The sequence below is a fragment of the Lutjanus erythropterus genome, chromosome 18 (assembly GCF_056507025.1).
Source record: "Lutjanus erythropterus isolate fLutEry1 chromosome 18, fLutEry1.hap2, whole genome shotgun sequence".
Classification (NCBI taxonomy): domain Eukaryota; kingdom Metazoa; phylum Chordata; class Actinopteri; order Lutjaniformes; family Lutjanidae; genus Lutjanus; species Lutjanus erythropterus.
In genome coordinates, this window is record NC_139334.1 from 20,785,224 (window position 1) to 20,801,373 (window position 16,150).

Sequence of the window (16,150 nt, forward strand, 5' to 3'; positions counted from 1 at the left end):
TGACAAATGACATGTTTGCAAAATGATGCAAAAATACTTTCTGAAAGTTTGGAGGAGGGGGGGAAGTGTAGTGTAATAAATTATGAGTGTGTCTCTGGCAAGCCCTGTCTAGCCCTGCAGTGGAAACCAGAGATTTAAACAAACTGGGCTCCAGCATGGACGTGAAGTTGTAGATTAATAACTTGATAAAAATGCTCACCTGCTCCTTTACATAGCATTACCTGCTGAGGGTTGAGAGGGTGATTACGGCCCCATCATGTTTCCATTCCTCCTGTGTTACAGCATAAACAGTCCCTCCATGTGACAGTGTCAACAGTCCTCCCCATGCAGGGCCTGATTTGACTTGGAAAGCACTCTTCCCCGCATCCAGTGGTCACGGACCGTTGCTCAGGGATCGTAGTGTTTCTTTGACCGTACGTGAACCACATCACAGGGACGTGATGATGATACGCTCGCCCTCATGGCCTCCCCCTTCGCCCTGCACCATCCATCACGTATAGTAAATGATGGTGAACCCTCTGAGTGGCATGAAAAAGTCGTTACATGCCCTGTGTTCTTACCTCAGCCTACAAACAACAAGGCCAAACAACTTTTCCTTTCAACTAACTGAGCACAGTCTTGTTAGCCTCCTCTGACTCATGCAACAAAATTAAAATGTGGTCGTCTTAATTGACACCAGTATTTAAAAAATAGGAACAGTGTGTTTTCTAGACAGGAGGAGGAATAGCTTCTCGAAAGTCTAATAATCCCCGCTCTTGTAGCTTAATGTTGGTCAGCTTTTATGGAGGCGAAGGTCTCAAAAGGCGTAGTTTTAAAAATAGAGGCCGACACGTGTTTATAATTAATGATGTTGAGTCTGACTTCAGTGTCATATGGTTATCTTTACTTCTCCACATGCAATCAGAAACAAGACAGCCATTTGCAGGGTAACACAGAGCAGAGTGGGTGAGTACAGTAACGTTGTGCGTGCTCATGCTCAATGAACATTTCTTAAAAGCAGCTGACAACAGCCAGAGTGTTTTCTTAATGCCTTAAAACAGCAATATCGAGCAGACAGGTGAGTACAACTTAAAGAAAGAGGAAAAAAAAATCAACCGTGCTGCTCGGAAAATCACAACATGCCTGGCTCAGCGTCTTTGGTACGTATGGTCGTATTCAATCAAAGCTTTTTTCCTCCACATCTACACCGGGATCCACCAACAAAGATTAATTTAATCTAAGGTTAGTTCTAATCAGAGTTTAGCAAAAGTAGCTTTAAAGCGAGTAAATCGAGATTTAAAACTGCTGCACAATTGGAACTAATCTCAGCTGAGAAAATCCAAGTTTAGTGATATTAAACATTAATTTTAGTTTAATCAACATGGAGATGCTTCCCTACCCATATAAACAAACAGAAATCAATGAAAAATAAATTTAAGTGCTGTCAGGACTGAGTAAAATAAAAAAGAGGGGGTGAAAACTTTCACCTGCTCTGTATTCCTTAACAATGCATTGTTTGCTAGCCAGCTAAAAAGTTTTTAAAAAATGGTACATGGTTTGGTGGTGAACTAAAAAGTAAAAAAGTACTTAACATTGTTTACTTGTTAGCTAAAAAGTTACCTAATGTTATACTGTTTCTCCATTTCTCCTGTTGACTGAATTATTATGTAGAGTCAAAGAAAGGAGAGACATACTGTAACACTCAGCTGGGTTCAGTCTGTCCCTTAACTTTCTTCCAAGAACTTGACTATTTTTCTCAATCTATCTTAAAGTTAGTTACACTGGAGGTTAAAGTTTTGGTGCAACAAAATTAAATTTAATAAAGGAGAATGTAAGATGAGGTTTAGATTTAATCTTTCTTAATTTTAAGATAGTTTAAATCAACATATCAATTAAGTTAAACCATTATTTAATCAGGTTTAAAAATTAATCCTCATTGGTGCAACTCAGCCGCAGTGTAAATCCTGGACATTTTTATCTATTTTAATCATTAACTGCTGCGGCACTGGGAAAGACAAGTGAAGCCATGTCCAAAATTGCAGGCTTGTCAAAGTGGAGCCGTTGGAATTGAAATGTTACAGGTGAGGATGAGGAGCACACACATGGACCGGGTGTAAAGAAAATGAGGAGAAAGGGAGTCAGCTACTGATTTACGATGAGTGCGGTGTGCGGGGAATTCAGGTGAAGGGTGGCTCTGTTGCTTAGCTACCGGCTAACACATGCCGCACATGTTACAAGCTGTCAAGTCTGAAACAAACATTTGCATTCAGCTCTCCATTACAGAAAGGACAGGTTAAGCGCTTACAATTCCATCAGTCTGCAAGCCGCAGTTGTTAGTCTATCACCACAGGCCCCTGGGCAAAGAACCAGGAGCCGTTCCATTCTGGCATCAAGAAACTCCCACATTAATGATGACTGTCAAATGCCAACGTGGCTCAGGATAAGCTACTACCAGATGAGGTTAAGATGAGTATCTTACAGAGCAGCCATTACCCCTAAGGCTGTGCAACAGGTGTGTGTATGTGTTTGCATGTGTGCATATTTGTGTAAGAGATAGACTGGCAGGGGGAGAGAATGTGTGCGGTAACCCCCTCCATTCCTTCAGCCACATTTGCATTTCTTGAGCTTGTTGTTTTAGCTTGCACTAAAGCTGCTCTCCCATCGCCGCTGAGAGAGAAAGGACTGACGCTCGGTTGGCTGATACAGCTTCTACTGACAGGTTCTCAAACAACAAAGTGCTCTGATGGGGGGGGGCAAGGAGGAGGAGGAGGGTGAAGAAGTGGTAAACTGAGGGAAGGTGATACTCTTATATCAACGCCAAGCTGAAAACGCTCCTAGAGAAGACAAACACACAACGACACAAACTTACAAGACACACATAACAACACAACACACACAAGTGCTTAACTCGACACACTCAGGGGGACATCACACAGAATTACACTCATTTTCTGGAGACTTACCCTAACCTTAAGATAAAAATTAGCCACACATAAAACTAAATGTTGATGAATATAGCGTGGTGCACTAGCACACAAAATACTGGCACTCACTGCTGAAAAGTTTTGTAGTTTATTGTAGGCAAAACATTAACATGTTTCTAATGCCCACTGCAGCTGATAGTCGACATTCTACACAATGCTTGTGATTCCACCACATGCACTGCAGTGCGACCCAGAGGCGGCTCGCCGCTCTGCTCTGCCGAGAATATGCGGCAAGTCTTTTTGTGATTAGTCTTACAAAGCTAGATCTCTCTGCAGTGTTCAGCACATGCACATTCGGCCAAAGGGGAAAAAAATGCCCTGCCTTGTTTGCATTTCTGTAGACCAACTACAAACGTCGTGGGTGGAGCTAAGCCCAGGACGCAGCGATAGCGCTGCTGCAAAACAGTGTCAAGAGGAACTTGTTTTGATGGAACATTTTCACATCGGGAGGCGAGCTCTAGCATTGAACTAGCTTAATCGCTCCAAAAGAAAAGGTAACAGCTGCTAGGATGTTTACGTTCTCACCATTAGCGTCCCACGTGCTAATCTGTCAGATTCAGCGAGTAGGTCACTATCTCTGAGGCTGCTGTTGTTTCCAGGGACTTTGAAAGCATTGATAGCAGATGCCGCAATGCATCCGCATCTAACCAGCCAATGGCATGCTTACACCTGCAGTGTGCATCTGGTGAGTCAGACAAATTTCTGACGGATGCCCTGTCAATCTGCACAGAGCAGATTGAGCAGGCAGGAAGTCAGACACCGGAATTTACAAAATAAAAGACCCAGAGCAGACTCACAATCATTCCAACAGACAAAAAAGAAACTATTTAACTATGTAGCCTACTTACCCACAGGTAGAATCACAAAAAGCAACAAACTAATAAAAAATAACCAAAAAATCTGCCTTTGCCTGATTAGGGACACAGCTTTCAGGTTGCAATGTTAATTTTTTTCACTTGCCTGGTCAAGTAGGTCAGAAACTGACGTGCCCAAAGTCCATTTTTTACTTGCTCCAGTACAAATTGTTTTATTTATTAGCAGTTAAAAAATGCATTTGAAAAGCCATGTTGGTGTTGTTCTGTGTACTGAGGTCAATCCCATTCTTCTGTTGAGGAACAATTGCACTGAAGTATGTAGTAACCAGCTGTGCATGTTTTGAAACATGATATGCTGTGGTAATCAGTTTTGCGCTTACCTGACGTGCCTCAGCGTTCATGTTTCGTACAAGCACTGGTGTTCTGATGATAGCGGTTAGTAGAGTAGTATTTCAACATTCTTCCCATACTCTTATAGTATAGGTGGAGTGAGAAGTGATTCCGTAGTGGAGGTGTTATTTGAGGATATTAGTCTATCAAAATCAAAATACCATCCCAATACGCTTATAGCACACTTAGTCTGTTTGTGATTAAAAAAAGAAAATAAGGACTTTGCTACCAATTCGCACTGCAGTAGCATTTTCTGACAAGGTAGCATAAATCGACATAACACCGGCGAGGCCCGGCAGGAGGAACTGTCAGCAGCCCTCTTAGCTGCCATACAAGCTAGATTCTGTCAGCTCTTGTTATGGCGCTCCAGCCAAGGTTGATGCCACAGTTGTGGCAAACTGCACAATACTTAGTTGGACTTTTGCCCACATCCTCTAACACCACCCAACTAAATTCACGTTTCCTGGATGATTGAAATGCTTCCTTGTCTTTCAACTCATTACCTTTGTCTTTATCCGCCGCCATTCTCTCACAGGTGCTGGATCAGTACTGAGCATGTGCGGCTCTCAACAGAGATGAAAAGCAAGCGAGGTGACTTTGCTATTTCCATGATCAGCTCCAGAAAAAACAACGTGTTTCTGTTTCACCATGTGCCCACTTCGGTAAGTGAGTTGCTAGATTTAGTAGCCTGACGTGAAATTTTACTAAACCTAATCTTTTTTGTTGAGCTCTGGCTTTTGCTCCCATGTGGACAAGCCGTCCCCAGTTAACAGGTCTTTAGTCTGAAATGTGTCCCCGGAAAGTAGGCTAAGTCAAGCACAACCATGCACCCACGCATGCAAGCACAGTGAGGAACCAAGTGAGGCGTTTCATTTTGCGTCCTTTTTATTTGTTACCAATATATGTGAATAACTTTTGACAACTCTTAACATTGAACATTTAGCTTTCTATAACTATATAACTTTCTAACTCAAACTAACACAATTTCTTACCAATAAAAGCTTGAAAAGTAAAGATTTAATACTAGTCCAATTTAAATGAGGTACATAAAAATGTCAGTCATGCAAAAAGATTTAAGAAGTTCTGCAATCAAAAACATGATTATTTGTATAAGAATTATTAGGCACTATTGTGACTGTTTGGTTTAATTTTAGATATAAAGTAAGGCTCAGTACTATGAGTGTGATCACAGTATATATTTGCAATCATGTATACATTGTTGCTCACGAAGACATGTACATACAAACAGTATGTATGTGTGTGTATAGACGTGTGTGTGTCACTGCTTTGTTGTTGTGGGCGTGCTGACTGCAGCTGACTTCACAGGCTGCTCCTTCATGAGCAGTTTATATTAAGATACGAGCGATGTTTGATAGAGGTGTTTGAGTCCAGCAGAGCTCTGGTCAAAGGAAGTGAGACTCATCTGAACTCGTGTGTTCCTTTTGTCATATACTGTGCAGCTATATGATGATGGTCTGTACTTCAGTCCTCTGCAGTGGGTCTAGTGTTAAGTCCTTCTGTGAATGTCATGTAAACCTTTACCTCCATTTTTGGGTTTTTATTTCATTTGAAGGTGAACATTAAAGGGATAGTTTGGATTATTTGTAGTGGGGTTGTATGAAGTACTCATCCATACTCAGTGTATCACCTACAGTAGATGGCGGTCCACGCGCCTCCAGTTTGGAGAAGCAGTTATAGGAAGCTAAGCATGTTGCTTAGCTTCCTATAACTGCTTCTGTAGACAGTTAGCAGCAAAATGTATTTTAGCAACCTAAAAAAAATCTGTCATTTTAATTGTAGTTAAGAGTGTTTTCACTGCTTTACCTTGCTGACAGAAAGCACTTTTTGATGGGAAACCACTGTTCTATGAGCCAAACATCGCTCTCTGCACAGTAACCAAACTCCACTGGTAAAAATCAGTAATTTTACCTTAATTTAACTCACAGAACACAGGAGTTGCTGGTGTACTGCTGGCTTGATTGGCTAGTTTGTTTGTGTTATACATATATACTGTGTGCATATGTGTGTGTATATACACACACACAATTTTTTTTAATGTTTTCACTGATTAAGTTTAATTGCTTTAGTACTTTTACTCCCTACATTTTAACACAAATATCTGTACTTTCTACCCTTTACATATTCAAAACAGGCTGGTTATTTTTTGATGCATTAGAGGGGAATTATTAACTTTTTTTAATTGCGCACAGACAGACGTAATATGAAAAATGATGTGACAAGACAATAAAGATGTAATAAGACGAGAAACAATGTAAAAGATGTAACAAGACAAAAAAAGATGTAACAGGATGAAAAATTATGTAACAAGACAAAAGATAGAAAGATGTAAAATGATGTAAGAAGACAAAAGATTATGTAACAAGACAAAGAATGACATAAAAGATGTAACATCACAACACAGAAAAGGAGACTCAGTCATGGACAAAAGCTTTGCACAAACACAGTCGGCAGAAAAGTCCGTCAGAGGACTACTTTTTACTTTTAAAATTTGAGTACATTACAGAGCCTGTACTTTTTCACCTTTACTTGAGTAAAAGAAGTTGAATCGGTGTCTTTTTTTTACACAAGTATCTGTACTTCTACTTGAGTAAAGAATGTGTGTACTTTTGTCACCTCTGACTGCCAGCTACTGTAGGTAATACATACACTGACTGTGGATAAGAACCTCATACAAACCCCATTTTAAAACATCTAAATGATCCCTTTAAAGCCTTTAAAAATGTGTTTTCTATCATCAAGTATATCACGATAATCTTGACTAAATGAGCTACTTCATGTGAAAAACATTCTTAGCTATTCTTCTTTAAGAGTTTAACACTCAAAAACTTGTGTAATTTGCTTCATCAGGACAGTGCACGTGATTTGTTCAGAATTGATAGACACAAGTGAACAGAACCACAACTATCATCAGATTTTGATTCAAATTTCACTAAAATCTGATTGGTGCACAGAAGTACGTGACATCACTTTTTTCCCCAACCAAGCACCGCCCACTTTAAACCAATGAGAGGAGCGCATAAGAAAGCACAAAACACATAAATCTCTCATGTGAAATAACCAAAACAGTTCTAAACTTGGCAGAAAATACTGTGTTCTTGTAGGACCTTGTTGTTCATAGTAAGAAGCTGATTGAGAAAATAGGTTTTTGGAGCCTTTAAAGCCTTCTGATCCACTGTAAAAGCCTGTTTTCTATTAGAAATGTATTTTCAATTTTCAAATATTGCAGCTGTTTTTAATTCCTGAGAAACTAACTTAAGATGGAGATGCTGCTCATCCTGCAGAAAGCTGCACTGTAACATATACTGCAATGCTGGTTTGGTATTTTGCAGAGCAGTACTGTGTATTCAAGGTAAAAAAACAAACAAACTAAAACTAATTAATTTGGTCTGACGTTACTTGAGTCAACTTGTGATACTGAGGCACAATCCATAAGGCACTCTCATGTGTTTCCTTTCCTTGAGTTTTGTTTTTGGTTACCAGTTCCTCTGCAGCCATCCAGATACATATTCATAGACCAGCAGCATCACTGCTCCACCTGCAACCGAACAGAAGAGACAGAGAGCAGTAAATCAAACCATGTCAATGGACCAATAGGAACTGAGTTTTGGTGCCATGTGATCTGCTGGTTCAGAGGAATATTCTCTATTCTGGATAGAAATGACATTGACTAAGTTTATATGCACACTCATTTTCTACTATTATTCCAAATGTAACAATATTCCTAATTTGATACAGGTCATGTAAACCTAATTAAGCCGTATTTTCAATGTAGCATTTTCAAGTTGTTTGTGTTTTAGGAGCAGTCTTTGAACATGTAAGCACATTCAGAATAAGAGTCTCTGATGGGGTTTTTATCGCAGTTCACGACACATAGCCTCTTTCCTGTTTATGGTCAGCTGTGTGTAAACAAACCAACTAGCTCACAGTTTGTGAGGCTTAGGTAGAGAGATGTGCACAGAAGAAAGGCCCATGTATCTGTTTGGAAGGAGAAACACACCTACTTTGAATGGGAATATCAATTTCATTAGCCATGTAAACAGCTTAGAGTAAAGGCAAAAAAATTGAATATTTTGTGCCTGTAAACGTATTCATTGTTGGGCAAGTGAGGAAAGACGTGTGGGGTAGACAGTGGATCTAGCTGACAATGTTTCCACTCAGATTAGCTTTTTTTAAAAAAAAAAAAATTCTATAGATATCGTGATATTATTATCATAATTGTGTGATATCATGACAGCCCTCATTCCAACATTGCTGAGACACATAAAAAACAAAAAATGTGAACATGGACTTAACATTTTTATAACTGAGTACATGGTACAAACAGTAAGAATTAATACGTCAGAGTGAAGTAGTGCTTGAAATTGACACATTTAATCGTTAACACTCACTCAAAGTAGGGACATGTGCGATTAGTCATCTAATCAATTAAATGTTGCTACTCCCACTAGTTGGCACCAGACATACTAGTCAGTTAAACTAATTATTAATATCTTGTCAATATACAACACTGGTTAACTGTGTCTTAGATGTTAGGCAACCACCTGCCACTAGCCAGGGGCGCAGCCCTGGTGGCTGGACGCTAATGCCTGGGTATAAACCAGCAGGTGGAACAAAGATGACATTTAAACCCACATGGTTTAACAGTATTTTGATTTAGAAGATGAAAAAAAGGTTGCATGTAGTCTGTCTCAACATAAACTGGCATATACAGTAACTACTCAGTGCTGAATGTAACCACATTCAGCACAGGCATGTGGATGTTAACCTGCAAGGAGAGCATGCTGCTGTTGGTAGCACTGCTAACATTAGCAACACTCAGCAAACCAATATGACACCGGTTTGCCACCCCTGAGTGTTTCTTTACTATTAGACTGGTCAAATACTTTTCATTTAAATTTCCATTTAATTGACAGGGAAATTAGACACTTAGAACATCACTAATGCAAAACTGAATTTAGTTCCAACTTGTCTTGGAAGCTTTGTCTAGATGAATAATTAATACTTCACAGGCATAAAAAATACAGATTTTAGAGTATTTACCAATCTCAAAAGCTATTAATTAAACAAAAAACATATTTCGCTGAGAAGGAACATTTTTCATGTGCTGTAACAGGCAATTTGTGATTGTAAGGACAATTTTAATATCAGTATAAAGAACTTTTTATTGTTACCTGGTCCAAGCCTCATTATCTTGGGCACCAACCCCTTGTATAGAGCCAAGTACCTATGGAAAAAAAGGAGGTTAATGATGTACAAATACAAAATACCACAGTTAAAACTCAAAGTATGTAAATCAAGGCAAAACTGCAGTTCAACAGAATACTTTTATCCAATGTACAGGGCTTTAGTATGTGTGTATGCTTGTGTGGGTGTGCAGGCTGGAGTGTGGTGGTGAGTGCTCGCCTGGCTGTCTGTCTCTCACCCCGTCAGGTACATATTTGGGGTCTAACAGCCGGCGGAGGCGAGGACCTGCCCCTTAATGCATTCAAGGTGATCAGTGGTTGCCTGCCTCCGCCTCGTGCTCCCTGTCCCGCTCCCTGCCCCCGCCACTGATGGCGTTAATAAGGCTCGACCCACTTCCTCCCTGGCCCTCTGTCTGATTAGATTGACCCGTGGAGCGCCGCGCGGCTCGTTAGGGTCTGCTTAACGACGTCTCCCATAGGGACCACTAATTAGCTGGGACTGTGTTGTGTTAGAGCAGGGGACTGGATGTGGCGGAGGGGGCACCCTCTACGCACCCCTGCGACGACAACGTTTCAGTGCCGTTCCTGCAGCCGCCCCCAAGGCCCCTGCGTCCACTAACTACAAACATCTCGCTGGCCCTTGTCTCGTGGAGCTGCATGGGGGAAAGTGGAAAAGCCCGGGGCAATTGCTAACATAACATACATCTTTCCTTGAAGCTTCCATTTAGAGCTGTCATTCTCTGAGGCTTGAAAATATGTTAACATTTACTGTACAACTGACAGACTGCAGAAATGTATGATCACGCATGAGGGGAAAACAGCCCAGAATGTAGCGTCACTATTTGGTTTCCATTCATCAGATCACAGCTTTGCATCAAGCTGTTTAGTGTTGGAAACTCACACCGCACAATCAAACCCTGCTAACATGTAGCTGCAGCTGGTATAACTGTCTATTCTGACAGTTTGGCAGATATCCAACTATCAAACTGCTAACAAAGTAGACAAAGTGACTCATTAATTCTTGGATACACCAGTGACAGTAGCCACGTTTCCACCGCAGAAACTTCCCTCAGGGACTAGGAACCTTTGGAGGAACTCGTGTGCGTTTCTGTTGCAGGGACTACGGTCTAAATTTAGTTCCGAGGACATTATCTTACCCCACTTAAAAGTCTTTTCTTGGCGGTGGTATTTTCCAAAAGTACAGGAACTCTGTGAGTGTGGCTTTCAGCTCTGAACATTTATGATTAGTTGAGTACATTTTTTTCAGCCACTATTTAAAAAAAAAAAATCTGCAGCCACAAGCCAACTGTTTTTTGTTCATTGTGCTTTGACAAATCAACCAGGGTGTCTATATGTATCAACAAGTTAAATGTAACACTTTTAAAGATTTAATTTAGTTTAGTTTAATTAAATTAAAGGCCAATTTTGTAATAAAACTAAACATCAAATGTGAAAATATAGGCGTACCGTCTGAATAAATACGTCAGTTCAGAATTATAAATAACACACAATGACAATGACTGGTTTACTTTAAGAACATTTTACTCGCTATATTTATTAGCAAAAACCTAAAAGACTGTAACTGGATGACAGAGGCATTCAAATTCAACTCTTTACAGGACTATTTAGTTTCTTTTGGTCTTTAGACCATGGTGGAATCTCAGAACACGACAGGCTGAGGACTTAGTTCCTTGATAGGTAGTTCCTGGGACTAAAAGTTTTGGGTACTCCGGGTGGAAACGTGGCTAATGAATTTTGGTCCCTGACTTTCCTGCCCTCTTTGTTCTCCTTACCCCTCCTCCCGGTACACCAGTGCCATGGTCTGGAAGCAGGTGCGGTACTTGATCTCTCCAGGCACGGGCTGGGGGCCTTGGATGCGGCTCTTGGCTACGTCGAAGGGAATGTTCACACAGGAGGAGATGGTCCCAGACACCAGGCCGATAGTAAACTTCCTCATGAACTCTAGAGTAGGATCCTGGTAAAGAAGAGGAGACACGAGGTTAACAAAAACAGCACCATCTTACTGGAGACATTTCTAGAGAGGGAAACAGGGGCTGTATTACAGAAATTTCCTGTCTGAAGTCCTGAGTTAATACAGGAAGATAGGATTTTTCCCAGCTTAGCATTACAGAAGCAAATCCTAACTAACTTTAGGTGTCTTGTCTTATCTTACTTCATTCTATCTGAGCAAAGGCAAGAAATCCTAAAAACTCAATTATCAAACTTTAATGACTGTTACCGAGAAACGGACACTACTTTTTTCATCTGATCAAGCTAAACAAGTTTGTAACTGTTTTTTTTTTTTTAATCACTGAAACATAAAAAATAGAGCAAATACAATGACGGCTACTTAACTTAAAGAGATATGATTTAGAGGTTTTGGTTTCTGTTGAGAAATTCAAAGATGTTTGCTTTTTGGTCACCTTACAACAATCCTAACTTGAGAGATTAAAAAATAAAAGGAGAGTGGGCCAAGATGGCAGACAGTTTTCATTGTATTCACCATCCAAAACAAGAAAAAAGCTGCCATCAGGATAAAACAAACACTACCAATAGCTACTGTTGGCTAACACTGGTCGTGTTAAACCCAGGATTTGCGAAAGCATGCTTGGTTTAGCACAGTAGCACACAATGTCGCTTTTAAAATGCTTTGCTGATTTATTATTTTCAGTTTTTGAAAAATTATTTTCAGTTTTCAGTCACAGTTTGGGTAGGTTTAGAAAAGAAAACAATGGATGCATTGTTGAGGCAACAAGAACTAGCCAATCACAGACCAGTAGTAGTAGCCAAATACAGCACAGTAGGCCTAGTTAGTAAGTTAGCCACTACTGATGGAAAAGTGGAGGTTACGACAGCTTAACAAGTGTGTGATACATATTTCTTATCTTAAGTTAGGATAGGACCATTTACTTAGGAACTGTCCATATTTGACAGCTTTTTTCCAAAATCAGGTCCTAACCCTAATCACCACGGTTACCAACCAGGATCTGCAAGTTAGGAAATTTTTGTAATCCCGCCCCAGGTGTTCAATATGATGGCACAAAACATAAGTGGTAAATAAAACTTAGAGCAACAGAGAGAAAGTGGAGTTACTAAGATAAATGATGAGACATTATGTGTTTATTTATGTGAGCAAACATGAGGGGGCTTGTGCATATGATTGCAAAGCTGGCATGAAAGCCCTGATCATTTTATGGTAGCGGGGGGCAGATTAGTGCTTCCTGACTGTGGTGCAGTGTTCTGATTGGCTGAACAGAAGCACATGTTCTCTAGGGGAGCCAAGACAGAGGATTTATAAACAGGGTGCATGCAGGCAGACTGGGGAGGCATATGGGGACAATTTGGGTAATTGGGCTGTGACTCGGCACAGGGGTATTACTGTACCAAAGAAGCCCAGACTCAGAGAGCTCTGACAGCTAATTGGCCGGGATATTTTTACAAATGACAGCAGCCTCTCTGGTCCAGGCCTTTCTCAAGCGGCTGGACACCCTGAGAGCCGAGGTAAATCAACAGTTAATCCCACTTCTTCTGTTTTTTTTTTTTCAAGTGGGATGTGGGGAAGGGGGTAACATACCCACGGCCTAAGTACACCCATCAACCCACTTCCTAACAGCCTTAAGCAAACATCTCCTCACACATTCACTTGTGAATGATGGCAGTGTGCTATCTGCCTCCTCTGCAGTATTAAAATGGAGATACGGGAGAAGCAAGAGCTCGGCCGACTCGATTTGACTATGGACATGTTTGACTTGCAAGCTCATTGCTCATGTTGCTGACAAAAGGCTTGGAGGCACGCCACTTTCAACTCAGCCTGTAAGCTGTCGGCAGCCGCAGTATTTATCCTTTTCTGCCTCAACAATAGCCATCGTTAGCCTCTCACAAACAAGATCATTCCATCAATGTACATACCGATGGATCATTCCCAAAAAACGACGGCCACAATCTAAGAAGAGAGCTATGTGGGTCATCCAGCCACATAATTATCATTCAGAGGATGACCACTTGGTTCTCTGTACATCATGCGTCACTGGAAAAATGTTGAAAATATAGCCGAGCTCAGGCTCCCACTGTAACCTTCTCTTGAAAATAGTATCGTTGTCTGCTTCCAATTAGTTCATTGGAGTTAATCTAATGCTCCCAGTTTGTACATGTGGAACCGGCGTATGGTAACGTTTCCATTAAACAAAATTAACTTTTGTTTGGGCCATCAGGCCCTGCCGGATGTGTAATCTGAGACTTTGAGGATGTTATGAGGAGCAAACAGACGAGGTATTAGCAGGGCTGATCTTACAAGCTCCTCTCTGATTTTCGCTTCCTCCTTGCCACGGCAGGCAGGATAAGTAATCATACTGTCAAACACTTGCAATTCCCCACTGGCAAGGTGGCCTGGACATGTGCGTATCACATAGCCTGAAGGCAGCAAAAATTAGGTGTAGTCAAGGTTACAAACACCGGTCACTTGGCTTGGGTTTGCATTTGTTGGCAAAAAAAGGAAACAGTACTGGAGGTTGAAGTGCGATCATAGATTTTGATTGGCATATTACCGGGCTGGTAGGAATAGCATCCTTGACATTGAAGTAGAAGCCAAAGTAGATCATGTTGAAAACTCCATGGCGTCCCAGTGTTGATGTTAATCCTTTATTCAGGCCCTTCAGTCCAAATCCGTCCGTCTTAATGATACGTCTTGCTTGAGCGAATGAGGAAGGTTGCTGTGAATTAAAAAAAAAGGACATGTCAAATGCGAGAGAGAAAAGTGCACATTACCAACACATTACGAGTTGAGGCAGTATTTTATTTCCATCGACCTCTTTGAAGGAATCTCTGTTGGCCTGGAGACTGACTTTCACCACTTCGAATGGATTGACGACAACAGCCTCAGTCAAGCCTGCGCCGAGCCCAGCTACAGACAGCGCCTGGAGGGGAGATGGACAAGATTTAGTGAGTGAGAATGTGGAGATAATATTTGGGTAGAGACAGAAGAGTAGATGAACTGATGTGGAAAATGAAGAGGATTGTCAACTAGGGATGTAACGATATATAAAATGATGTGATGTGGGAATAAAAAAATGTTCATACTCAATATTGTACCAGACGATTACAATATCTAGCATAATATTACATGCTTAATTACTTAATTTTGTTTTATAAAAGGACTGCATTTTACAACATTACAAACATAACTTTAACATTCATTCCCAAAAGTCAATGTCAACGTGTCCAGGCTAAAAGAGTTTAATGCTGAATCAGAGTTTCGTCTTCAGAAACTCGTTCCCCGAGTCTTTTTGTGTCGTCTTTAAATGGACATTTGTTCCTGTCATGTCTGTCACTGTTGTTGTTTGACAAATGTTTGAAGGCACACAAGACACCTGTGTTTGTTACCATTTGACATGATGTTAAATGACAGACAGGAGGGAGAGGAACGTGAGCGAAATAGGAATGTGAGAGAGCTGTTTAAGATTCATCTCTTATAAGGCAGAACATTTAATTCAAAGGGTAGCAATTCATAATAACCATCATTAATACCACAATTTCAAAAGTTTTATAAACATCAGTTACAACTGTAGGTACCCCTCAAGTGTCAGGGCTCCACGGTCAAGTTAGCAATAATAGATATGCAGTGCTGATATTTCCAAATAAAGACACAAAAAGTACTTGGGTAGGTTTAGGCAACAAAACTAGTTGGTTAGGTTGAGGAAAAGTTCATGCTTTGGATTAAAATAAGCTACTTATGTAAGTATATATGGTATAACCATCAGCAATTTTATAAGTATTTTTTAACCATTAAAAAAGATTTACAAATATGTCTTTATGTAATGATTTCTTAAAGGTTAACATATCATCTGGTAATCATTAACAAATAATTAATATTGTTTATTAACAGTGAAATAACTATTATCTTAAGCTTAATTAACTATGAATTTTTCATTTATTAACCATGCTTATTAAAAAGTTTTACCCCTGACATGTCGCTGAGGCTCTAAATGTCCGCATGTAAGTGTGTGTGTGTGCGTGCATGTGTGCGGGCATGCGTGCTCACTGAGAAGCGTAATGGGAACATGTCAAGATCGTGTCTATAGCTCATTACTCTTCCTGCCTCTTTATCCTGCTGTCAGGGCCCCGGGACCCATCCTCTCAGACATGCCTCACGATGTTTACACAGCCAGCCAGCCACGGTTTAATTCCTTATTTGTATTATTACTGTGTGTGTCCTCATTAATCAGAGTGAAGGCATTCAGCTGTGCCACACTGAATAGAGGAGAGAGAGCGCCATTCACCACCAATCTGTAATTCACTCGCGCTAATGATCTGATGTGATTACAGTACTTGATACGCGAGAGGGCCTCTGGGGGAAATGGGGTTAGAGGCACTTGAGGAAGAGGAAGATGAAGAGATAGAGAAGGAGGAGGAGGGGGAGGAGGCCATGATGGATGGGACAGGTAAACATTTCTCCACCAATGGCTGTGAAAACAAGACGAGGATATGCGTCGTGCCGGGGCGGCCTCCGCGCTACGTTACAGGTGAGCCATCCATCACGCCTGACAGTTGGCTGCCACCTGAATAGGTGGTGTGTGGTGACCGCGCCCCAGCAACGCAAATCTGTCTTCCTTAAAACTCTGACTCAATATAACAGAAAGCAGATTAGTCAAGAAGGTTTAAACCGCTTGTATGTTCGTGGCCTGTGGTGTACCCAGAACGCAGAATCAGAAATCGCCAAACAAACATACAGTGGAGGCTGTTTATTAGGAGAGTGTGATGTTCGCTATTGGATGTATGCCAG

The 16,150-nt window shown here is 40.8% G+C and overlaps 1 protein-coding gene across 1 annotated transcript in view; it reads right to left on the bottom strand.

The window, feature by feature from the left end:
• Positions 1 to 6,345: 6,345 nt before the first annotated feature.
• Positions 6,346 to 16,150, bottom strand: part of slc25a21 (solute carrier family 25 member 21) — a 139,563-nt gene continuing 129,758 nt past the window's right edge. Inside the window, exons 7-11 of the mRNA XM_084743074.1 lie at positions 14,178 to 14,285; positions 13,917 to 14,081; positions 11,166 to 11,347; positions 9,361 to 9,413; positions 6,346 to 7,724 (exon numbers count right to left, since the gene is read on the bottom strand). Coding sequence (XP_084599200.1) covers positions 7,663 to 7,724; positions 9,361 to 9,413; positions 11,166 to 11,347; positions 13,917 to 14,081; positions 14,178 to 14,285 — 570 coding nt within the window. The 3' untranslated portion in view covers positions 6,346 to 7,662. The remainder of the gene's footprint in view (positions 7,725 to 9,360; positions 9,414 to 11,165; positions 11,348 to 13,916; positions 14,082 to 14,177; positions 14,286 to 16,150) is intronic.